A 25,721-nucleotide genomic window follows, 5' to 3' on the forward strand; every position below is an offset into this window, starting at 1 on the left:
TCAACCATGGCTCAAGCTAGCAGGGGTAATGACCACAATGGTGACTGGTGATTTTCTTGCAAAACACACTAACAAAACTAAAAGCCTCACTGCATATTAGAAGATTAATTTGGTACATAGCTACTTTAGAAACCATGTAAGATAAACAAAACAGCTAATGTTAAGTAATAGAATTTAAGAATACGCTAGCCCTAGGGGCTGATTTAGTATGACGCAGACTATCTGCTCACGCCCACTTTCTCTTTCCCGAAATAGAGTTTGGACCCTGAAAATGAAATATGTCTTCTTTAAAAAATTGAAAATAAAAAGTAAAAAATAAGCTGTCAGACTAATCTGTATGAAATAAAATGTTTTCCAGAAAGCTATGACTCAAAACATTTATCATCTAAGCAAGAAATGGTGATGTATTTGATTCATAGAGTAATACAAGAAAAAAAGAATATTTTCTTAATGTTTAGACAAGAGTTGAACCACAAAAATAATACTTTCTGATGAGTCATTGTACTGGAGATATGAGCCTCATCTTTTACATGAAAAAATCATTCATTAGCTAGAATGTAAATCCACTAAGGAGAGAAACCAAACTTTTTATCAATTTATTTTATTTTATTTTTTCATTTTGAGGATCAAACCCAGGGCCTCACATGTGCCAGGAAAGTGCTCCACCCCGGAGTCACACCCCAGCCCTGTGACAGTACCTTCTGCTCTTTTGTACATAAGAAGACAGAAGGTTTTCATACTCAATATGTGCACTTGGTGAGCATTCATTATATGCTTGACTTTGCTTTAAGGGATGTTGAGATAACGCTGTGGCCTTCTGAACTCAGTGACGTGGTATCCTTCTGGCCATCTCTGTCATTGCAAATCGCACCCCAGGTCCCTGCTACCAGGATCCGAAGCCGGTCTTCACCCTCTGCTTGACCACTCCTTCCTTTAACTCAGCTCTGGACTTCAGACCGCCTTCCTCTCTTCCTCTTCCCACCCAACATCCACCGCTGCTCCGCTCTTCCTATTGAGTAGACCTCCCCACCACCTCGCCCTGGGAGGCCACTGCATTATTCTCCCTGCTCCTGCCCACCTCACCTCCACCCACCTCCACACACAGCCAGAGAAATTTCAGTAAACTGAATCAGGCCCTGTGAGTCCCTGGCTTATGATCCTGGCACCCCCTAAACTTCAGGACAAGATCCAAACTTCCAGCGCCTGCCAGGAGTCCTGAGAGCCACGCTTCTCTCACTTCAGGCCTGGCCCTCGCAGATCCTCCCACGACACTCTCTTCTTCTGGTCTCTGAACTCCCTCCCTGGCCACCCTCCTCTGAGCGCGCAAGCTCCTGTCTTTCTGAGCCGCCTTGGCCTGTGGAGTCCCGGAGGGCTCTCAGGCGTCTCCTCCTGGACTCCAGGCCTGCCTGGCGCTGTGCTCCTACTTTAACCCCCACTCACCTCTTCATTCACCGTGCTGTCCACTGTACACAGACCTCCCCACAGTTGTTGATGTGTTCACTAAAGCAGAGGGATTTACGTTTCCTATCCAATTTTAACTTCTCTTGTTGGTTTGAGTTCACTTTTCCAAAAATGTCACTTTCATCTTTTTTTTCATTATCCAACACATCAGCTATGCCCTGAGATGTGTAATTTATTTCTAATAATCATAATTTATATTTAATTCCACACTCAACTAGTAAGAAGATGGGCAGTTCTCGCTGAATAGCACCAATACGGAGTGAGGATTTTTAAAATGAAATTATTTCAAAACAGAGTCGACTAGCTACTTGAAGGAACATGGCCAGCAGGTTGGCTTTACCTACTTCTGTTCTTCCTCTGTCTTTAGACCAAAACCAGAAATGGGAAAAACTGATGCTGCCCCTCGGCCCGCCCTCTCCTGCCTGGGCCTCACCAGCCCCAGGGCCTCTCTGCCGTCCACCTTCACCATCTGCCAGGGCGAGTGTTGAGCCACCGGGGTGTCCGTGGCCTTGCAGGGAAGGTGGACTCAGGCAGCCAATGATCTGCGATCGCTTTGGCCCCGCCAGCGTGCCCCTGTTTTCGTGTCACTTGCGAAATCTCAACTCTTCTTTTTACTTTCATGACAGTCTGTCCTCCGCATTTCTCCTTTTCCCAGTATTACTCATGATTCTTCTTCAAAAGAAAACGAGCCTTAGCCAGCACCGTGGCAGTCACTGCAATCCCAGCGACGGCCAGGCCGAGGCAGGAGGACCTGGGGCTGGAGACCAGCCCAGGCAGAGTACAGTCGCCGGGCTGTCGGTCAGGGGTGGGGCACCCGTGGGGTAGAACCCTGGTGCTGCAGGAAACCAGCCTTGCTGTTTCTCCCTCTCTTTCTCTCTCTCTTTTTTTTTAATGTCTCTCTTTCTCTCTTTTTTTTTTTTTTTTTTGGCTGATTCATCATAATAATTTTAAAATATACTAAGTATTACCATGTGATATAAGATATGGCAAATAGTCTCCAGGGAAGGTTTTGTTGAATCCGGAATCACTGTACATCTTGGGCACTCTTATCCTTACTCTCATTTTTAAAAGTATTTTTAAAAAAGAAAAAGTCATGGCTAGTGAAGGTAGTATTTCAAGCCAAGAATTTGATTCCATCCCTTAACAAAAAGAGCACAAGGCTCATCGCATCCCAGATTAGCAGATGTCAATCACAGAGCACACACGGCTCCTAAACTGACAACTACAAACTAGCAACCTGCAGGGCTCTGTGTGTCCCCTGTGTGTCCCTCCCTCTCCATCTGCAGACAAATGGCCCTCGCTGGTAGAAGCTGTCGCTCAGTCTTTCATGCCAGGAGCTTGTATCCAGTCTCTCCTCCGGAAGGAGGTCCTTCCCAGACGTGAATCTGGTCAGGCGTCCTTGCTTGCTGACCTGCAGCTCCAGGCCTGGCTGCACAGAGCCCCCTGGGCTGGGGCCTCCGCACCTCCCGTCACGCTGCCCATGAGGCTGCGGGGCTCGGGCTGGGTCACTCTCATCCACCCCACGACTTTCCTCTCTGCCAAAACCCTGGAAACCTGCGTTCACTCTGAAACCTCCTCGAAAGTCACCTGCGCAGCCGCTCTGCCCCACCTGAGGGCAGAGTCCTCCCCTTCTCACTTCTGCACTCGGCCGGCTGTTAGAAGTAGACACAACTTCCGCTGCCACCGACTGAGGGTGCCACCTTCGGAGCATGACCCAGGTGCCTTGCCTGTCACCACTCGGTCCAAGTAGCTGTGAACCAAAGTCAAGGATGGAAATCCAGACACCCTAAATGCTATCAGTGCCCTTTGACCTAAGTCGCCTGTGATGCTGCCATTTCTCTGTGATGGTGTTACTTCTCTGTGATGTTACTTCTCTGTGATGTTACTTCTCTGTGATGGTGTTACTTCTCTGTGGTGTTATTTCTCTGTGGTGTTATTTCTCTGTGCTGCCGTTATTTCTCTGTGCTGTTGTTCCTTCCCTGTAATATTATTATTTATTCTTACACTCTTAATCCTAGAGATTCTTTTCCTCCAGACTTTCACTTTGTTTCAGTCTGGATTTTGTATTTCTTTGAGATATTCTGTTGTTTTTCTGGATTGTTGTTTGTTTTCATGGACATTGAAAGCAGTCCCATTTCTGTCTTAGGATCACTACACTTAAGGGACCACCAAGAATCTTCAGCTTTGGACACACACGCACGCACCTGCTCCCTGTCTCCACATGCGCTGCCCTGGGACTCTGCCCCTGAAGAAGGCTGACACCAGAGGCCGCCTCTAAACCTGGCACCTCCAGACCTCACACTAGAAGAAACCTCTCTTCTTTATAACTTAAAAAAATCCTCCAGACCCCACACTAGAACAAACCCCTCTTCTTTATAACTTATAAAAAAAAAAAAAAATCCTCACTGCTTTTACTACTCATTGTTACCAGCTTCATCAAACAGGAAATCCACCCATGAAAAATACCCAGTTACCATTCACTAAATGAAGCATAAAGCTGCACACAAAGCAGGAAAATAGAAGGTGCCTATAAAAGAATTGAAGAGGCATTGCAACATTTTGATTTCTTCTTAGTAAAAAAGATAGATCTTAGTTTTAAAATACTAATAATAGGCCTGGAATAAGAAATGAGAAAAAATCCTCAGTGTTAAGAGGTAAGGCCTGGACGATTGCTGAGGGTCTCTAAGGTGTCACATGAAAATCAACAAGGCTACACAGAACATCAGCGGTAAGGGGCCCGATTGCCTCCTCAGAGGGGCCGACTGACTTCAACAGAAACGGTGACTCATCTCTCCACTGATCCCAGGCAGCCAGGAAACTGTAGGCCGGGCTGTCCTGAGGACACAGTGCTGAGAGCGACGCACGGGAAAGGGGCCTTTCATAGTCCACCCAGCTCCAGTCTCAGACAGCTCAGAAGTGACCAGGGCAGAGAAAAATGGCATGGGAGCAGTTTTGAAGGGGGATATAGCTTTAAGATGTTTTTTAAAAAAGAGCAGACACAGTATAAAGCTGGAGAGGGGTCGTGCTGCAGGAAGGCAAGGTTGGGGCTGGGGGCCAGGAGGACTGATGCGTGGACGGAGGGGAACCCACCCCTTCTCCTGACTCACGGAGCTTTGAATCTCAGTGCCAGCTGCTAAAAAGTCCTTCTCCTTTTATCCCTGCCTTATGCCACTCTGGCCTTTTTTACCTAAGAACACTAACAGAAATTCATAACTTTATCTTCATGAATATTGGAGGTCTAAAAAATTAATTCATATGAAACTCACAGAAAGGGACAACTTTGATATAAATGACACATTTGATTCAGAATGCAAAAAGGTCGATCAATAAAGATCACCAGAGTAGTGTGCCTTCAGAATTCAAAACCACAGACACGGCATCGCCCAGAGAGGACGGCTTAGCTCAGATCTAAGCAGCAACTGCTACTGCAACCTCAAAGATCTTATGAGGTGGAACTAGCCTCTGTGACATGCTGCAGACCACCTACCCAAAACCACAAGACTGGAGGGAAATATTATGTAAAATGGGACAGAGAAAAACTGAATGAGGGAAGACAGGTAGGCTACTTAAATTACCTACCTTCTATCTTGAATCCCTCTCTGAAAAAGCCTGGAACTCACCCCATTTAGGTTACATTTGTGACTGAATCCACAGGAAGAAAGTCATGTTGAATTTTATATACATTATGGAGTGGAGCAGAGACACACACCACACACTTTGAAGCACCTGCCACCATCAAATGACTAAAGGCAACTCTGACTAGAAAGGCAAAGTCAAAAGAGTTCATTGGAAATTTTGCAAAATTACAAATGGAAACCATAATAAAATGCAAATATTCTGGTTTAAAAATAAAAGGTATAGTTGAAAAGGCAAAAAAATCCCAAAAGAAACCTCAAGAATACTGAAAAACATATTTTGAAAGTCCAGGAACATATATTCTAACAGATCTAAAGGGCTGGGTGCTTAAAATAAAACCCCTCGTGGTTCCATATGGCAGTCAAGGTGCTACAGTCGGATGGAGGTCTCGCCAGAAAAAGCAAAAGACCTTTCAACGGGAAGAGTTAAAGACCCAGAGGTGCAAATGAGCAACAAACCAAGAGAGAATCTGAAAAGTATCTCGTGAGAGATGCTCAGGTGAGTGATGAAAAGTTTCCCACACATCAAGGAAAGAAAGCAAGAGAAACTTGATAGCATTTGCAAACAGCATAGACCACAGAAGTTTTCCAGTGAATAGAGAATGACAAGGACACAATGAATCATTTGTTCTCCTCTTTGTGAAGGAAACTATTAGAGAACTCCCAAATAGCCCATCAGAAACAGGAGGTACCGTGTATTACTTGAAAGAAATGAGGAGCTCTTAGTCTAACTTACAAAATGGACAAAACCATCTCCCCAGGGACAGGAAACCTCCACTCCACTCGCTCCACAAGGGGGTCGGCCAGCTTGTCTGAGAGAGGCACATCCAGCCGTGGCAGACGCCAGGTTTCAGAACAAGTGTCTCTTCAATGGCACCATCCAGATGGGGAGCTCTAGACAGGCTGGGAAGTCAAAGCCGATGCGTTTCTTTCCCTTCATCTAGAACACTGGGAGTATGTGCTCAGTGCATATCAAATATAATATAGTTTGGGAGCTACATTATGATCTTGAAAAGAAAGAGAACACCTAACTCACTTTCTTGGAATTTCCTTTGGAGGTGGCACAGGAGATCCAGATGACATAACTCAGATCTTCAAACACTTTTCTCCAACTTTAACTCCCAGGCACCAAGTCTTATTTCCCTCTCCAAACTGGCTCCCTCCCATTCTCAGCTCTATAGAGAAACTGGAGTCATTCTTAACTTCTCTTCCTACACACTCAGCCAGTCAGGTGCTGGGTCCTTCAATTCTGATTTATAAATGTCTCTGAAACAGGTACTACTCCCAGTCCCCGTCATCCCGTTCTAGTCCAAACCCTCTTCCCTCCTGCCTGTATTTCTCAAATAGATACCCCCCACACCTGCTTCATCCCAATCTTGCTACATTGGAACAAGGCAATTGATCTGATATCCCCCTGATATCCAAAACCCATCAGTCAATGTGACGTGCTGCAAACATGTTACCACCAGGGACGCTTTTCACTTCCTGGGAGACACACGCAGCGGCTGCTCTGCTCCACTTTACTGGGAACAGAACCAGCGCCTTCCTCTGTTCCTATCAGGGTCGATGCTGATGATTCTCATGGCTCTTGTTGTTTTGTTGAGTGTGTCTTGGAAGTACCAAGCACTGTCCCCAACAAGTGAGTGCATGCAACCCGAGAGCATCAAGCGCAGATGTGAGTTTCTGAGTGAGTAAAGAGAGCTGCCATAACAAGATTCCGTGGACTGGTAGCTTAAACGACACACGTTTATTTCATTTTTTTCATAATCCTGGATGCTGGAAGCCCAAAGTCAAGGTTCCCCAGGGCTTGTGAGGGCCTCCCTTTGCCTCACAGATACCATCCTCCCGTGTCTTCACGGTGATCTCTGTGCCCGATCTCTTCTCACACAGCAGCTGTCTTAGGCCACCATGACTGTTTTAACTAATTACCTCTTTAAAGACACATTCTGAAATCCCAGAAGTTAGAACTTCAACATACAATTTTGGGGGGACACAATGCACCCCATGACAGCCTCCTGACTAGTTTGCTTCTGAGCCTGATTCTAGAATCCTGCCTGAGTGCACATTCTAAATTGCAACCTGCGTGCCCAGTCTACACTCCTAACAGCTCCCCATTGCCAAAAGAATAAGATCAAACATCCGAGACGGCTGTACGTTTGTGGCACACACACAAAAAAAATGCAACTGGAGGGAACGTGAGTTCACACACCATCCTGCTGGGAAGAAAATGGAGCTTAGGAAGAAGGTGGGCTTGCCCTGCACCCACAGTTCTAGACCAGGCGTTCTGAACCTCCCCTCTTCCAAACAAAAATGTCAAGCGTCTGCTGATAGTACATCCAATTTCTTCTGTCTACCCCTCCAAGGTCATTACCTGGCATCAATAACCATGAAACAAACTTCCACTCAAGCTTCACTAGGCCTCAGGCTGCCACGCACACAGACGCCCTTCGCCCTGGTGCCCGTGTTCCAGCAGGAGTGCTGACAGGGCGACCTCCTTCAAACCAGGAAGTTCTAATCTCCTCTCCTGAGTCAACTCAAGAGTCTTTTGTTCTCTGAAGCTTCCCGAATGCCCTTCCCTCCTCCCAGGACCATCCTTCCAACACAGCCACACCACACGCAATGCCACCTCCACCTCCCAGCACCACCAACTGTCCTGTGCACCCACAGCCAGCAAGCATGGAACGGCACTGTCATTGGACTAGGGCCTGAGATCAGGACGGGACATTTCCCCTGAGTACCCCAACCTCGCAGCTCCCAGAACACGACAGCTGTTCTCTAAGTATTTGCTGAAAGAGAAGGGAAATGGAAAGGAGGAAGTTGAGGGGTGAGCCTTCTTCCCAAGGAAGGTGGATAGAGGCACCATGGAGAGAGACCACGTGGTGCCCACACCCTGGACACAGGGCCCTGATTTGCTGGGGACTGCAGGCCTCCCTTTTCCTCGCCAGTCTTTCTGCTTTCTTGGCTTTTACCATTCTACGTGCTGTTGCTAGGGTAATGGCTCCAGAACACGGCCAACCAGTTTACCAGCCACGGAATGGAATCTGTAGTGCAGATAGCCCAGCCTCCGACCTCCTCACAGGCCCCTCACCAACTCTGTTCTCACAGGCCGCAGATTCACAGCAGTTACCTTGTATGTGATGCTTCTGATATGCTTCTTCCTGTGGGACCTCCCTCTTCCTGCCATCCTCCACCTCCACCCTTCCGAACATACCCAGATTTCAGGGTCACCACTTCCACAACCAGGAGCAATCTCAGTTGTCTCTCAATTCCCCAAACTTTGTTTTGTGCTACTTACCAGCTTCTACCCAGCCATATGGCCACCTGGGTCACAAGTTCACATGGCATATAAGTGGATACTTCCCCTCTTAGATTATAAACTTCTCAAAAACAGAGACCTTTTACTCATTTCTTCATTTCCTAATGGCATAAAATAAATGTCTCTTCAATGAATTTAGAAAGGATTCACACAAGTGTTTAAATTACTGTTGTCAACATTCATCCAATAAAGTGAGTTCTATACTCCAAAGTGTCATTTGAGGAAAAGGCTTAATGATTTTCCCTTTAGATTAGTTCTGCTCTTTCTACTAAAATCATAATGGTCAGACTATGTTAAGAATCAAAATTCAAATACTGTGGCGGCTCAAAGAAATTTAACATCTGTAGTGGGAAATATTTCCATCTTATTAAATGCTCATTATTTTAGAAACCATTTCTAGGACTTAAGAAAAATAGAAGAAGGAAGTTACGAGTCTTATGTTAAATAAGTGACCTTTATTTAATTTAAATGGGCACCTCTATTTCTTAAAAGAATTTAAAGAGATAGCTCAAGAAATCTGATCTCATGAGCTAATGGGACAGACTAAATGGCCTCATTCATGGACATACACTAATATACCAAGCTCTGTCTCAGAGACGATGATTGAATTTCCTGGCTGTTTCTTAAATGAAAATGCTATATGTTCAATTATAGCATCCAGTTTGTAAGGAAAAAATGAATTTATGCATTCATGGAATAATTAAGGTATAGGATATAAAATTTTCTATAGTCTTGGATTAAATAAATGCATTTTGTTTAATAAATGAAGGAAATTACCTTGCACACCAGAATGTATGCACACACACACACACACACACACACACACACACACACACACACACATCCTTCTCTAAGCTATTCTGAAATGTCAATGCTGGTAGCATAAAGAATCCATGTAGCCTGCCAAGAAATAGTTCCCTGCTTGGGAACTAGTCGTCTGAAATGAGAATTTCTTAAGTATTCTGCTAGCTAAATGGAGCATTTAAATACGGAACTGATACCCAGACTTTATTCTTCCTGGCTACAGTCAGCACACCACTGAACTCAGCAGGTAAGATGCACATAGCTATTTATGGTGCCAGTACTCTGCTGTATACTGCATCTTTGTCCTCAGAAGCCTTCTTTTGTCAATATTCTATGAAACATTGGAGTTTTTCTCTGGGCAGATTATGAAGAAGGCTTTAAAAAAAAATGTAAGTTGCTTAAAAAGCTGAAGTCAGGGGAAATTTTCTCACATTGAGATTTATTGGATTGTGAATAATCTCTCAAGGGAGTGCCAGCAGCCCCATCAGCTGAGTTATTTAATTAAAACTATTCTAGAGTAAGTAGAAGTGATGTTGCCTGAGGGAGTAATTTTGCATTGATCCCTGAAGGATTGACTTGATGGTCTTCAAATTCTTAACAGTTCAAAATCTTTAATGTCTTCGCAAATAGTCTCCCACCATGCTCTGGAAGGAAAGGAGAAGTCATCCTGCCTGCAGCCTCCACTCCCCGTAAAACCAAGAAAAGACAAAGACCTGCATCCCAAGCACCGCTCAGAAGCCAAGTCTCTTTACAGATGCTGAACAACTGTCAGGGACAGCTTTAGCTCTAAGGGAAATTCTCTGAGGAGCCCAAGCGTAAGCTGAAAGCTTTACTTCTCCCCCTTTCTTCAGTTACTTGTTTTCTAATCTGTTTGCACATTCAAAAAAAAATCTAGAACTTATTTTTATAAGATGCAAACTTTAGCTTTCAGTCAAAACTTTGTGTCCTTTAGTAAATTCCTATAAGGTTTCTCTGAAGGTCACTCACACCTACACCTCAACCTACAGAGAAGCTTCTGAGAGCAAGTGCCAGAGAATAATGCCCACTCTCTGCCGTTTCCAAGCTTTGATGGGAGGAATTCCGGAGAACGCGGAAGCCTAGACAGCCGCGCTCTGCGTGGGATGCACATGTTCCCCTGTTCCTCGCGCGGACACCCACGACTGTCTGACGCCAGCTCTGGCTCAGCCACGAAGCCACATTTCCCACCCTCCACAAGCAGAGCACCCACGCACCGACACCCGCTCTGCAGAGGAAACGCCTTCCAGAGATGGTGGTTGGCAGTGCCTTTGGGTGCTGGGTGACGAGCAGCTGTGGGGAAACCAGTGGAAGCGGTGTGAGGTGTCTTGATCACTGAGAGCTGAGAACGCACGGCCTCCCGCAGAGCTGAGAAACGTCCAGGGCCCTGGGCCGGGCTGGGCAAGGCCCTGGCGGTGGTTCATTCCCCGGCAACCCCGCCCAGTGCGCCCTACCCTACAGCCTTCCTGGAAGTAAAAGATCCGTGATCAACAAGGCTCGGTCTTGCGCAAGTGGACGCGATGGTTTGAGCAAAGACCACAGCTAGTTCCCCGCTCTCTGCCGTGCCTGAGTGCATTCAAACAAGTCTGAATTACAAATCTCCTTCGTAGGTGCCCTAGCGAGTAAGTGCAGAAGACTGGGCTGTCTCAGAGGCCTAAGGGCAGGCAGAGAAAGTGGAGCCAGGACTGAAGAATCCAGGCAGACCTTACTCCAAAAACCCACCCGAGACCTGAGCTTGTATGCTCATTCCGTTGTCGTCTTCAATCACGAGTATAAGCCTAGTATTATCTTGTCTTAGAGGTCATTTTAGCTTTGTTCTTGTTTTGATTTTGGGGCACAGAGCTGCCAGAGGGTTGTGTCCCTTGGTGACATGTCTGCTCAAGCGGCTCCTCCCAGGCTCAGGAGAGGGAAAGCAAGTCAATAATAACCACCTTGGCACAGGCCCTGGTCACTACCTCACTCTCAGATTTCTATTTACTGTGCCCTTGAGAAGCGCAGTGACCATAACCTTGCTTTCCACGAGTTTTAAAATGCTCTTTATTATCTGGCTTCCTATACACTATTTTATTTCATTAACGGCTTCGATTTCTAAGCCTTTAAAATGTTCCTGTTTCACTAGTTGACTATTTCTTATAGGCACCATTTAATACCTTTTCTCTTTATCTTTTAATGAAAAACTACTGAAATGTATCATTTTACAGACTCTTTTTTAGTCTTATATGTGTATGTATAAATGCACACACATAAATATAGAAAAAGGAAAACTTTTATGACTTATTTCTGAGTTTTCTAGAATGGGCTTTAAGAAGGGTTTAACGGCTTCATTCTTTAAACAATAGATCCAAAGCATTTTTTCCTTATTTTTCCATCCCACTTCTAAAAAATTAAAAGGAACAGAGGTGCATAGGATGGTCACAACTGAATGAATCCACACTAAGATAAAACAAATGTATATGTGTATTGAAACATCAAACTGTACACCAAAAATATGACCCACAATATCTGTCAATTAAAAACAAAACTAAGAAGACAAAAGCATAATAAAAATAAAGAATTCAACATTATCCAGAAATGTCAAAAACAGCTGGGTGTGGTGGCCTATAATCCCAGAGACTCAGGAGGCTGGGGCAGGAGGATCACAAGTTCAAGGCCAGTCTCAGCAATTTAGCGAGACCCTCCCTCAAAATCAAAAACAAACAAAAAGGTTGGGGATGTACCTCAGTGGTAAAGTGCTCCTGGGTTCAATCCTGAAGGAAGGGAGGAAGGAAAGAGAAAAGAAACATCAAAAAGTGAAACCAAATGCAAAGCTGGCGTGTGTTGGCGACCTCTGTATCAGGGAAAGAGGGGGCTACACCTCCCACTGGAACTTCTTTAGACAGGAAAAACCTTTCAGATCCAGCCTGCCCCTTCCCTGTGCGCCTTCACTGACAGCAAGATCACGTCATTGTGTACGTTTTCTTCCTTGCTTTTGAATTTGGGATAGGTAAAACAAGCTGTAACGACAGCATATGAATATCTTCAGGTAGACTGTGAAAGACAATTGCAAAATACATCAGGCTTCCTGTGCCTTTTGAAGCAACAGATTGCAATAAGCCAAGCCATGAATTGTAAACCAGAATAAACTGCACTGATTTATTGACCGATCCTATGTGTTCATTTGATTTTAGAGGTTTTCACTGTTTGGGGTTGTTGTTAGAGTCCTCTTTAAAAAATGAAACTCATCTTCCAGAGTTGGTTAAGCTAGACCCAAAGCCATCTCTTTTCTAGAGGATTTTCTAAAGCAATTCTCCTGGAATGTCAGTTCACCCATCTTAGTCTCCAAATATTCCAGCCTGCCTCCCTCAAGGTTAAGTTCAAATTCCATTTTTTTCAGGATTTCTAATTAAAAGTGAATTCTGTCCTCTCAATTACAATAGCACTTACTGCTTTTTGCCTTAAATCATAATTTACAATATACAATTTTATCCCTGTCTTCCAAACCACTGAACATTACTTTGAGCATCAAAGGTTCTCAGTGAAGACTTGATGAGTGAGTTAATAAATGAGTTAATTTTCCCCAAATCAGCAAGCCCATGCATACAAGCCAGCTCCCACCTTTGAATCCTGTCATCGCACCAACATCAGGAGAAAGGTTGGCCCTGCTGGCCCCGCGGAGACACCTGCGTCATCTTTAGAAGCCTCTCCATCATGGGATTCCTCACACCTGCCATTCATCTAGGCCCTGGATATTAAAGGGCCCCTAAGAAGAAACATAAATGCAAGAATGCACGAGGAGCGGAGCTACTGACACCCAGCCGACAACACCAACCTGGACGGGGGTCGGGATGGGCGCCTTCTCAGAATGAGCGGATGATACAGAGCGCCTCGTGCAGCCCAGGACCGAAGGAAACCTTAAATGGAGACAGCGCGAAACATCTCTGTGCGGAGTCGAGATAAGCAGACTGGAATGTGGAGTTCGCAGGGTCAGAAAACTGATGCGGCCAGCACTGCGCACCTGTGCCCCTGCACACCTGCGCTCCTGTGGAGCAGGAGCAGAGGACCCCTCCCCTGCAACCGGAGTGGAATTTGCTCTCCAAATCAGTAGCACGCCTGTTCTGCGTCCGCTCCCCTCCTCTGCTTTCCCTCCTACGCCTTCTGTGTTGTATAGACGCTCTCCAAGCCCCCTAGCGCCTCACCTGGACTGCAGCCTCTGTCCACCAGGACTTCACTAACCATCTTTCTCACATTCTCACTCAAACGACTTAAAAACTGGTATTCCAATGTTAGTTCTTGTTTATCGGTTCGGGATTTCCTTTCTCAGCCAATCACAGGCTACCTTACAACTCAATGCTCCTGCAACAGACCTTTCTCCTCTCCTCCAGTCATGGGTGGCTTCCTGATTGCCCATCTTTGCAAATGAAACCATCATTTTTCTGTCCTTGGGTCTTAACAATTCAGAATCATTCTTGAAGCTTCCCTCTCTCTGACCTGCAGGCCATATCAGAATGAAAATCCCACCCTTAACTTAGACAATTATTTTCTAACTGCTCAAAAATAAGAATCACATCTTTCTTCAACATTTTTATTAGAAATTCAGTAGTTCTGAAAGAAATCTTATAAAATGTTTTTGAGACAAGTGGGAAATAAAACACAATATGTGAGTATAAACCAGGACTGTGAGCTTAGAAAACCCCTGTGGCCCCCTCCTGTCTCTATCTCCTTCCTGCTCATGCTTTGAAGATTTGCTTTTCTTTATAGTTCTACCATTTGTGTTTGACACATATAAATAACATATTGTTGGATTTTGCATATCTCTGAACTTTAAAGGAGAGGAATCATGCCCTAGATACCTTTCTGTAACTTGCTTGCTTTTCTCAACTTGATGTTCCCAAGATTCATCCCTGCTGGTGAGCACAGTGACACTCCAGTGCCTTTTCAGACATGCAGAGTATGCTATTGTATGAATGCTTCCAATGTACTTGCCCATTCCCCAGCTGAAATTGGGGATGGGTACTTTGGTTGTTACCAATTTGTTTGCACTTACTATCACCATTGCAAACACTGTGGGGCATTTCTCCCCTATGGGACAGTCTCTAAAACATCAAACAGTGGAAGTATTGGATAATAGGATAAGTGAGTCTTTAACCCAACTAATGTCATATGATTTTCCAAAATAGATGTGATGGTAATTGTTTGAGTGAACTTGAACTTGCTGCTGGATAAGATTAATGTTTAATCAGTGAATTTGAATAAACAGATTGCCCTCCATAATGTGGGTGGCCCTCATCCAATCAAGTGAAAACCTGAATACAATAAAAAGACTGGCCTTCCCCAGCAAGAGAAGGCGCCACACAGACTGCTGAAGACCTCACCGGAACCTAGATGAATCTTCCTGGCATTGAAAAACAAATCAGTTTGGTCTGTGTCTCCTCTAAAACATGTTCAGCAAGGTCCCGTGGTCTACATGAGAGAAGTTCGAAACCCCTTTAAGCACAACAAGATCTGAGTCATTGTAACTTTCCAGGTTCACGTCTAACACTCTGCCGCTCTAATAGTCTGAAATTTCTTTTTTAATATAGAAAATACTGTACAAATGCTTTACCTGAGACTCCAAAGTGTCATACACTGAGCCCATTTGTTGGTGGGGCAGGGAGAGTCTGGTCCTCACTCTTGAGGACACCTCTTGGGCCGCCTCTTGGGGAGCCAAGAGCCCAGGGGCGCAGTGTGAGAACCACCTTCTACTCAGACTCTGCCTCCTGCTCTCTGGGGTCATTCTGTCTCCCCTGGACAAGCTTTATACTGACCCCGCGCCCTTCTCTCCGCCATCAGTTCCCTCAAGACACGCTTCCTCTCCATTTTCTCTTCTTCCCTTACCACAGCCTCTCTATCTTAAAGAACTGTTTCCGGTTCTTCAAGGTACAGTATGACTCTTCCCTGTCTTGCTGCCCCGATGCATTCTGATGGAGACATGTGCTTTCCATGTCATTTTTGACACTTCAGAAACACTGACAAGACTCTCGCTGGGCACTGTAACTCAGCAACTCAGCAAACTTGAATGAGTTGGCTAACAGCCCTGGATCTCAGTACCCTCCGTCTTGGCACAGAAGACATTACCTCTCCACCGTATTTCACAAATATTAAGTGAAATGACATTTGGATACTTCATACCAAGTAGGTACCCTGTAAAAGTTAGGTAGCATGACATTTGAGTGGGTGGCCCATTTGGTGGTCACTTTTATAATAAACAGAACTACATTTTCTTTAACTGACTAGTAAGGCCAGAGATTTCAAGGAGGCAGAAAATCTCCCCAGGACCCTACTTCCATCACTACTCTTGCATAAAACAGGACTGCTTTTGGAAGTTTAGGTAACTTAGGAGTAAGTTACCTCAGCATGTTTTCCAATTAACTAGCTAAAATTCATGCAGCCATTTTTACTAGTAAATAGTCTAACTCCATTGCTAATTCAGAAATGTCTATTATGAAACTAACACACATTTTTAAGAAAAAAATTTTTTTTTTTTTTTATTAACAGGGCCATTTTTTCCAGAATGAGTCATCCAATTGGCTCAACTCTAGGCTGAAAGGGAGGGGGAAGGAGGAGGTTCAGGATGTGCAACAATTAACAACTCCTTCTTTCAAAGGCCCAGGTGGGGGAACGTGTCCCCCATGCTGTCACTCTATGTCTGGTTCCAACTTTACCAAGGAGACATACGTGGAGCTTGAGGTCCTGGAAAGCCACTAGAACTCAGGATCCTCACCTGGAAAATCAAAGACATGCCCACATTCAAGTGTGTGGCGGGGGCTAAGGGCGAAGGTCTGTGTGACACTGACATGAGCAATTCCCCACACCTGAGAAGTTACCAACAGAGAAGTCAACACGTTCGTAAGGCAGGGGCTCAACGCCTTCATTCGTTTGAAGTTCTTACAATCTGTTGTATGAATTAGAATTTTTAGATTCCAAATTTTAGTTCTTTCTTGTTAAATAGATCATCAGCTCCCCCTGACATTATACAAAAATGCAATCTTTAGAGATCCCGAATGTTGGGAAAAAAGCACATAAGGGAAATCTTTGATATATTTAAGGTAACTTTGAAATACAACTGATATTGTGTTTAAACTCTCTATTATCCTTAGTTTGAACCAATGAAGCCCTCAAATCTCCTAATCAGGTGGAACATCCCCACTGGCTCACTACATCAACTGTTCTGTGAAAATAAAGATGACCAAGACCAACAGGAACAGAACACATTTAAAGCTACCATCACAAGGAATGCAAACCAGGTGAGGACTGGATACCTCTTTGACAGGCAACTGGATGAACATTTCACCCTTGATTGTGAAAAAGCCCACAAGGCAGGCGCTCTCTTCCCCCACTTCAAAATATAAGAAGGACAACAAAGGTAGATGATAAGAATAGGGGGCTATTCCCAAAGCTGTTTACACATGACGCCCAAAATCCTACCCTGCTGTAGCAGTAACCTTGACAATTTAGCTCCACACTCTATCCAGAACACTCAGAAAAGGCCAGGCTGCCTGTTTTCAATTGGTTGCCCTGTGACAGAAATCGAAATACCTGGCCTGATGCCAAAACTTTAGAGGCTGACCACACACGACAGGGAGAGGGGCCCATCTCCTCCCAGCCCTGGAGGCACAGGCCCCATATGCAGTGGCTTGCCACTCCATTCCAAGACCTTTACCAACCCATACCTTCACTTGAAAGACTGGTCAGAAGTGGACTATACCCTAAAAACTTGCAAACAGGGCTTAACAGATGTCTGCATGCAGCAGCAAATGAGTTCTTGTGTGGCAAGATGGAGTCTTCAAAAAAATTATGTGTAATTAAAGCATTGTTGCCAATTGACACTCCTTAAGCCCTAGTCATATATGCAAAATTAGTCCAGAGCTGAGCTAAACATAAAGAGAAGGGAAACTATGCACATGGACATTTTATTTCCTTGCAATACCTTTATGTTCCTCATATAATACTGTAATTGTTCTTTGGAAGATAGATTGCTTGGATTGGGGTTGTAGCTCAGCAGTAGGGTGCTTGCCTATGAGAAGCTCTGGCTTCAATCCCCAGCAACACCCCCCCCCCAACACACACACATACTCATACAAACGAAGCACAGAACATGGAGCTCGTAAAAATAATTCATATAATGTTCTCCTTTATATGCCCAAGGGGTATGATTTGAGAGTCACCAGATAAGAAATGCATGGTTCCAAAATATTCCCTTCATTAGACTGTCACTTATAAATGAAAATGTCATCATTAATCATTTCTTATCAAAAGTCTAGGAAAAGAGAGTAATAATGGTGGTAGTAATACCTGCTCTTCTCTGATGACCATGGGCCAAGTTCTGTAAATATAGTCTCCCTAAACTGTTGAACAAAGAGAGTGCTATTATTAGCTCACCTTGCCTCTTCAGAAACCCAAGATGAAGAGAGAGCCACTGATACCAGTTTATATTAATGGACTGGCTACAACACCCGAGCTTTCTCAGTGCACCATATCCACTCGATGTGGCCACTCTAGGACCAAACCACAGCCACAGGGAGACAGAGCAGGAAATACTCAAGGACATCATCAGACTTCCTCACATGGTAGCGAGTGACTTCTGAAGAATCCTCTCTAGTCAAATTTGGAAGGGGTGAAAGACAGGCCTCTGTTTGAACCCTGCCAGGATTCAAATGATGTTGCCTAAAAAGACCCTGAGTCATCCCAAGGTTGAAGCTAGTGCTGAATGCCTCGTGAAAGGGAGGGACCTGGTCCTGAACCCACATGTGGCCCCATCAACTCAATCTAGGCTCACGTTATCATGAAGGTACATAAAGCCTGTGCTTTCTGCCTCAGGATTCAGATCAAGGAGACACTTCCACTCGGAAATGACAGCACACCAAGAGAAATGAAATTGATCCCCAATATCACTCCTCTGAAACAGTAAGGTCATGCAACCTGGAAATGGGCTTGGGGAAAGCCCAAGAACGGGATAAAGCATGTGCAGCTTCTACTTGGGCTTGACAGAATTCAATATTGTGGGTGGGTAAAGGGAAACGATATTTGCCCTTACCTGACTGAACCACGCGTATTTTCTTTTCCCAAGATCCACGTGGGAAAACATTGAAAAGGCAGGAATAGGTGCCAACATCAGCCTCGGAGGCATTATAAAAGGAAAGGATCACCTTGTTGGGAGCCGTCGTTGAGTTTAGAAGGTGAAGCCTCTTGTCATAGGGCTCCCGTACAACCACACCGTGAGCCGGGTGGAAAATGCCTATGAACTTCTTCTGCACGCCGTGGATCTTAAACCACTCAATCTGGGTAAAGGAGCTCACTGATGGGTACACACATTCTAGAGTCATATTCTCAGCAAATTTAACAGCTGTGTCCCAAAATATCTCTTCACATAGAGCTGAAATATACAACATGACATAAATGCAGTTAGGTTTGACAATGGAACACCAAATAAATACCTCGAGCTTTCTAACAGAGGAAGTTAAGATCTTGGGAAGACTGACAGTTTTCCACTGCTCACGTTGGCATTTGTAACTTCTAGCCCTTTGAACAAGTGAGAAATTATCCAAGAAATCCTGCACATGTCACACTGTAATACCAAAAAATGGAGTTAGTTTTTTAAATGAAGGCATAAAGATTATCTTTACCTTTGTGTACATGAAGAATAACCAAAAGGAAAGTAAGATAATCCATCTCTGGAAACTGTTTCGGAAGCTGGTGCATAAAAAGGCAATTTGTATAGCGTTACATGCACAGGCCGGGTGCGGTGACTGACTCCTTCCTCTCAGATGTTATCAGTAGCGTCTTCTTTTTCTGAAGTCTGAACACAGGAAGAAGGTCTTAGCTTCAAAGGCAGATTTGCTTTCGTACAAGGATGGGCAGGTTCGAGCTACTTCTCTCTTGGGGGAAATAGCTTATTTTCAAGATCTCGTTTTCTACAAAGAGTCATTCATTCAACAAGCATTCGCTGAGTGTGTTCTAGGTGCCAAACTCTGTTCTAGGAAATGGGATAGACAGATACACACACACACACACACACACACACACACTTCTTACCATGCCCACATTCTGGTGGGATGGAACAGACACCAAAATAAAGAAGTAAAAAAAAAATATGTGTAATGGGTTAAAGGTAGTAAGTGCAGGAGGAAAACGAAGCAGGAAAAAGGCAGGGAGGAGTTAGTGCATCCTTTCAGTAAGAAGGTCCACTGAGGTCCAGGACTGGGAGTCACTGACAAGGGCAGATGGGAGCAAGGTCAAGGGGAGGCACATCAGAGCTTTGGGAACGGAGACTCCATCCACCAGGACGACCTTCCTCCTCCATCTCCTTACCAGCCTCGAGCACTTGCTTAGGTGGAGAGGACAGACCAGGGAGAGTCCTCCAGATACAACAGAACCATGGTCCAGCCCTCATACAAACCAACCCTTCTGTTTGACATTTTTCTTGAACTTTTTATTTTGAGATGATCACAGATCACACAGAGGTGCCAAGACGGCGAGGGCGGCTCTGCACACGCTTCGCGGGTGGCTGCATCTTACCCAGCCACAGAACCATATCTGGAACCTCACTAGCTGCACAGGTGCATCGCCGAGCTTCCTCTTCTCCTCCAGTGACACTTCCAACCCCTGGGACTTCGCGAAGAGCACCTTAACGCGCCAGGATGAAGGTCCCATCCCGGTGAAGAAGGGGACTGTCGAGTGCCGGCCCCACTGAGAGCCCCATGGCAGGTGAGCACCAGGAGAAGGGGCGGCCGTCACCCAGGACGCCTGACCCGACCCGCCCCCGCCCTCCAGAGATGCAGCGCAGCTCAGCGCGGGTGTCCAGCTCGCAGCGCGGGCAGCCAGCTCGGGGCCGCTGCCGGGAGCGCGAAGGTCGCGGAGCCTGCGAACCCCGCGCGGCTCCAGTGCGTGGCCGGCCGCGCCCCTTCGCGAGCCCGGAGCCGTTATGCCCCGAAGCGTCGCATCTGACCCTGCAGTGTCGCGGGCCTTCGCAGAGTGGGCCTGTTACCGCTCTGCGATTCGGCACAGGGGTCGCCAGCTCCCCTGCCCGTGCTTGGGAATACAGACACGAGGAGATGCGCCCTGCCCGCGGCCAGGGTGACGGTGGGTCGGAAAGACAGAACAGCAGTTCACTGCGGAATGAAGATTTCTGTACGGATTACCTGATCAAGTTTTATGACAAACCCCAGAGGGAAGCATTCATCTTCACAGGTTTTAGAAAGGTTTCACAGAAGAAGTGGAAGAAAGATAAGTCCACCTAGGGCATTTTCAGGAAATGGTGACTGTGTGACTACAGCCTAGGGGTGTGACTGTAGCCTAGGGGTGTGACTACAGCCTAGGGGTGTGACTGTAGCCTAGGGGTGTGACTACAGCCTAGGGGTGTGACTACAGCCTAAGGGGTGTGACTACAGCCTAAGGGGTGTGACTGTAGCCTAAGGGTGTGACTACAGCCTAGGGGTGTGACTGTAGCCTAGGGGTGTGACTGTAGCCTAGGGGTGTGACTACAGCCTAGGGGTGTGGCTGTAGCCTAGGGGTGTGACTGTAGCCTAGGGGTGTGACTACAGCCTAGGGGTGTGACTATTGTTTAGGAGTGTGAGTACTCTAGGGGTGTGACTTATCTAGGCGTGTGACTACTGTCTAGGGGTGTGACTGTTATCTAGGGATGTGACTTCTATCTGGGATGCGATTACAATCTATGGTGTGATTGTTTTCCAAGGGTGTGACTGCTATCTAGGCATGTGACTATTATCTAGGGGTGTGACTTCTGTCTAGGGGTGTGACTGCAGTCTAGGGTGTGATTGCTATCTAACATTCTGACTGCTGTCTAAGGGTGTGACTGCTATCTAGGGGTGTGACTTCTGTCTAGGGGTGTGACTACAGTCTAGGGTGTGATTGCTATCTAACATTGTGACTGCTGTCTAAGGGTGTCATGCTGTCCAAGGGTACGGCTGCTATCTAGGCATGTGCCTACTGTCTAGGGATGGAAAGAAACTGAAAATCACTGTGGCTCATGCGGACAATTTTACATTTTTGGAAGATAATAGGTCATCATGGACAATGGACTAGGGGTGGCAAGGACTCAAGAATATCTGAGTTGGAAAAATTCATCCATCAAGTCTTATTTATAAGATCTCCTCTTAACAACAGAAATAAGAACACAAAATCTAAGTTAGATCAAGGCCTAGGAATTCTTAAGTACCAAAGAAAGTGCCCTTCTACTGTCCCCTTGTACCCAATATCCTTGGCATTTACCCCAGAATTAGTCATCTTACTGCAGTGATGCATGCACACCTGTGTTTACAGCAGCACAGTTCACAATAGCCAAATGATGCAACCAGCCCATCATCAATGGATGAATGGATAAGGAAAATGCGGTGTATATATACATGGTGGAGTTTTATTCAGTCATAAAAAAAATTGTATCATTTGTGAGAAAATGGATGGAATTTGAGATTATCATGTTAAGCAAAATGAGCCAAACTCAGAAGGTCAAGGGTCATGTTTTTTCATATGTGGAAGCTAGAGTAGTGGAAAAAGGAAAAGAAAGGTCGGGATGGATTTCCTAAAGATCAAAGGGAGATCAGTAGAGGAAAGGGACCACGGGGAGGGAGGGGGAAGTGCTGGCCAATATTGTCCTATTGTGTGCAGGTACGAATATGTAACAACAGATCCCCCATCACTATGTGATGCGCCAATGAAAACTGGAAAAAAATCCAAAACAGGTTCCACGTTACAACGTGAGTAAGAATGTGTTGGCATAGGAGAGAATAACAGTGGCTGGCAGGGAGGGGGACAGGCTCTCTCAGGAAGCGACTGTGTACTAAGACAGAACTGGGAGCCGTGAGGCGGATGAGGATGCAGCAGGCACTGCACAGCATCCAGGAGACAGGAGAGCAGGAGCCCAGCCAGACTCTGGGAAATGGGGATAGAACATGACAGGAGATCTGAGTGTGTGTGTAGGCAGAATGAGGTTGCTTTGCCAACGTGGATCCTCACATGTGTCCTGAGGCAACCTGAGAGCACCAGCACGAGCAATCTGATTTAAACTCTTGATAGGTAACTGACCGACACCCACCCCCCTTTCCATATTTCTAACAAGAACTTTATTTACTGGGGTACCCGCTCCTCTCCCCACACCTTAGGGGTGTTAGGATGAATCTGAGCTATTCCCCTAGCCACTATGATTGATTTGAGGACCTGGAGAAGACAGCATGGCAGAGTTGACCCAACTGGAGAAAAGGTAATTATTTATACTCCATACCAGAAAATAGTTCCCCCACCCTACCCCTCCCCATGCATGTGACCAAGAAGGAATATTGCCCTGGATGCTCTAGGCAGCTATCCAGAAGAACCCAGCCAAGGACATAGAATGACAGAGAAGTGGAAATACACTTGGGTCTCAGGCAGTATCACTGACCTACTGAATCCAACACCTCAGAGTCTGAGCATAGTGTTCGATATAATTAAAATTAAAAGCCAATTAGAAAGTTTCCATTATCTGCATCTATATTTATATATCTGATCTGGTATAATTTTTATGGCTACTATGTGAAGAAAAGATTGGAAAGGAGCAAGAAGGGTTATCAAACTATTTGGACACTATTATTATATTTAAGCAAAATGGAATGGTGGGCAGGACTAGAATTATTTCCATGGAGATGAAAATAAATAAACTTACTGCCAGAAGATTACCTATTATCATATTTAAATATAACAATAGGCATCCTTAACTTCATGTTTCTTAGGCAGGGTCCAGCCAGGAAAACATTCCTAATGGTACAACAGAGGTATTCTGTAAGAGAAGCTACTAGAAAAGATGATAGGAAAGTTAAAAAATAAACATGGATGGGGAGACAACTCAAACAAGAGCAGAATCCATTTCTGCCCTTAGAGTTAGAAAATTCGTGAAGAACCAGGACTATCTACTGTGGAGGTTGCTGGTTCAAGCTAAGAACTTGGAGGAGGTGAAACCCCTACATAGGTATTGAAAAAGGTCAAGGAATGAATCTGTTATTACAAAAGGCAAATGACAGATAAGGTAACTGATACACAGAGAGTTTGAGTTATTGCTAATGAAAGGTATGTGAGAAAATCCCACAGCTAACATCACACTCAAAGCTGAATGTGCTGCTGAGACAAGGAAGAAGACAAGGATGCCTGCTTTCCCCACAGCTATTCATACTCCATTGAAGACTTCAGCCAGAGCAATTAGGCAAGAAAAAGAAACACAAGGCATCTAATCGGCAAAAGAAGAACTGAAACTGTTTCCATTCACTGATGGCAGGGTCTTATATGTAAACATCCTAAAAAACCCACCAGAAACTATTGAGCTAAAAAACAAATTCAAAAAAGTTGCAGGAGAAATCAACACATGAAAATCTGTTGTGTTTCTATATGCTAACAGTAAACAATGAGAGATCTAAGTTGAGAAAATAATCCGACTTATAATAGCACCCAAAAGAATAAAACACTTATGAATAAATTTAATCAAGGTTGTGAAAGACCCTACATTGAAAAATGACAAAATGTTCATGAAAAAAAGTAAAGAAGCATGACTTTTCCTAAAGGTGGAAAACTCGTGTTTAGGAAATATGTCTAAAAGACAGCCCATGTTCATGAACTAGAAATTTTAATATTGTTAAAATGGCAATACTGGGGCTGGAGTTGTGGCTCAGTGGCGGAGCACTTGCCTAGCATGTGTGAGGCACTGGGTTCAATTCTCAGTACTACATATAAATTAATAAAATAAAGTTCTATCTAAATGATATTTTTTAAAAAGATGCCAATATCTCTCATAGAAATCTACAGATTCAATGAAATCCTTACAAAAATCTAGCTAGTTGGGGGAGGGACTGGGATTGATGGCCTGAGGTATGGGGTTCTCTTTTGAAATGATGAAAATGTTTTGAACTTAAAAAGGTGTTAGTTTAAAGAACATTGTGAATGTACTAAACACCACCTAATCCTGCACTCTAAATTGGTTTATTTTACGTTATGTGACTTTGACTTCAATAAAATAAATTATTGCTCAGTGAATCGCACAAGGGCAAACACAGCCCAGGTCCTCTGATTGCAGAAGCCACATCTGCTGTTGGCTGTGTGCTCATGATATCACTTGATCCCCACCACACTGGTCCACAAATGCAAACTGAGCCTCCCAGTGCCTTCGATGAGCCCAGTGGCACATATTGTGTCACACTTTTGTGGTGACAGCTGGGAATAAACAATGCAAAAGACAATAGTGCAGGTTGTCAGGCAAAGTATTAAGTCATAATAAAATCCTACATGCTTTTAAATGCACTTATAAATGTGCATATGTGGCTGTATGGGACTGTGTGTGTGTGTGTGTGTGTGTGTGTGTGTGTAAAAGAAAAAGAAGCAGGGGTCAGGGTTGGAAAAGTGTGCAGAGGTGCAGGAAGAAGGTCAGAGGGACAAGGGCAAAACAGCATCAACAGTGTGCTGATATGAACCCCAAAAGAAATGCAATATAATGAAGCATCTTCCACTCTCAGGGGCCCCCAAGGCCCTCAGGGAACCTTCCTGCCAAGTGTGAGGCACTGATGTGTGGGAGAAGTCTTGAGAAGGGGTGGAAATCAATAACTGGCAGTGACTCCTTCCCTCCATAGGCTTCTGAAGCCAAGGTGGCTGAGAGGTAAAGACCATCTTAAGGCACTTGCACCCTGAAATCAAGGGACCTGGAGGTCACAGATGCACATGCAAGGTGCAGAAGACCTGGGGGCTGACACAGAAGCTCAGCAGGGACATGTGTGCCAAGGAGGAGCCCTATTTATCAACATCTAACCAAAGACAAATAGAGACTGCACTGGCACTATTTTTGTTGTGTCCACAGCCATTTTTTGCATGATTTATGAAGGGGTTTTGGCTTGAGGTTTCTTTCCTAATAGAGCTGTCTGTATAAAAGAGCTTTGTCCTCAAGGAAGCCATTAATCAAAATATTACAGGATTCCTCTACTATTTAAAAACGTGTCAGCCAGCCACATGCGTCTGAATGCATCTCACGAGCTGGCCTCCAGGTGCAGACCCCTGGGCGACCTGCTGGACCATCTTCATGCACACTGATTTCTACATGCATGGCAGAGGCTTCTGTCTCTGTTTCAATCTTCCTGCCATCTGCACTGTGTCCTGCGTCCCCACGTGTCTCTCCCACGTTGGGATTCTAGTCCTCCTAAATTACCCCAACCCCACCCTCCCCAGCTCACACTACCGCACCTGGCATGTGTGGTGGGGAATCCGTTCCTGACTGCCGCCTTTTGCATGTTTCCATGTTTGCTCAGAGTCGCTGATATGCTGGGAAGAGGACTGCCTGTCCGCTCTGAGCACACAGCTGGCTGGGAAGCTCCAGTGAGGTCCTGTTTCTCCTCACCCAAGAGCCAGGGGTTGGCTGAGTTTCTCTGCTGGGGTGCCCGCTTTTAAGCAGCTCCTGCTTCCAGTGTGTTCCAGAGGAGCACTATTGCTTAGGTGTCTGCTCCCTGCCC

General features: G+C 45.1%; 1 protein-coding gene across 4 annotated transcripts in view; it reads right to left on the reverse strand.

Moving 5' to 3' along the window:
- Positions 1 to 25,721, reverse strand: part of CD226 (CD226 molecule) — a 75,970-nt gene that overhangs the window by 40,229 nt on the left and 10,020 nt on the right. For all 4 annotated transcript variants that reach the window (XM_079109130.1, XM_079109129.1, XM_079109128.1 and 1 more), the window contains 2 exons: positions 18,873 to 19,045; positions 18,284 to 18,622 (listed from right to left, as the gene is read on the reverse strand). In XM_079109130.1, coding sequence (XP_078965256.1) covers positions 18,284 to 18,622; positions 18,873 to 18,948 — 415 coding nt within the window. In that variant the 5' untranslated portion in view covers positions 18,949 to 19,045. The remainder of the gene's footprint in view (positions 1 to 18,283; positions 18,623 to 18,872; positions 19,046 to 25,721) is intronic.

This window comes from Sciurus vulgaris, assembly GCF_902686455.1.
Source record: "Sciurus vulgaris genome assembly, chromosome: 13".
NCBI classification, from domain to species: Eukaryota; Metazoa; Chordata; class Mammalia; order Rodentia; family Sciuridae; genus Sciurus; species Sciurus vulgaris.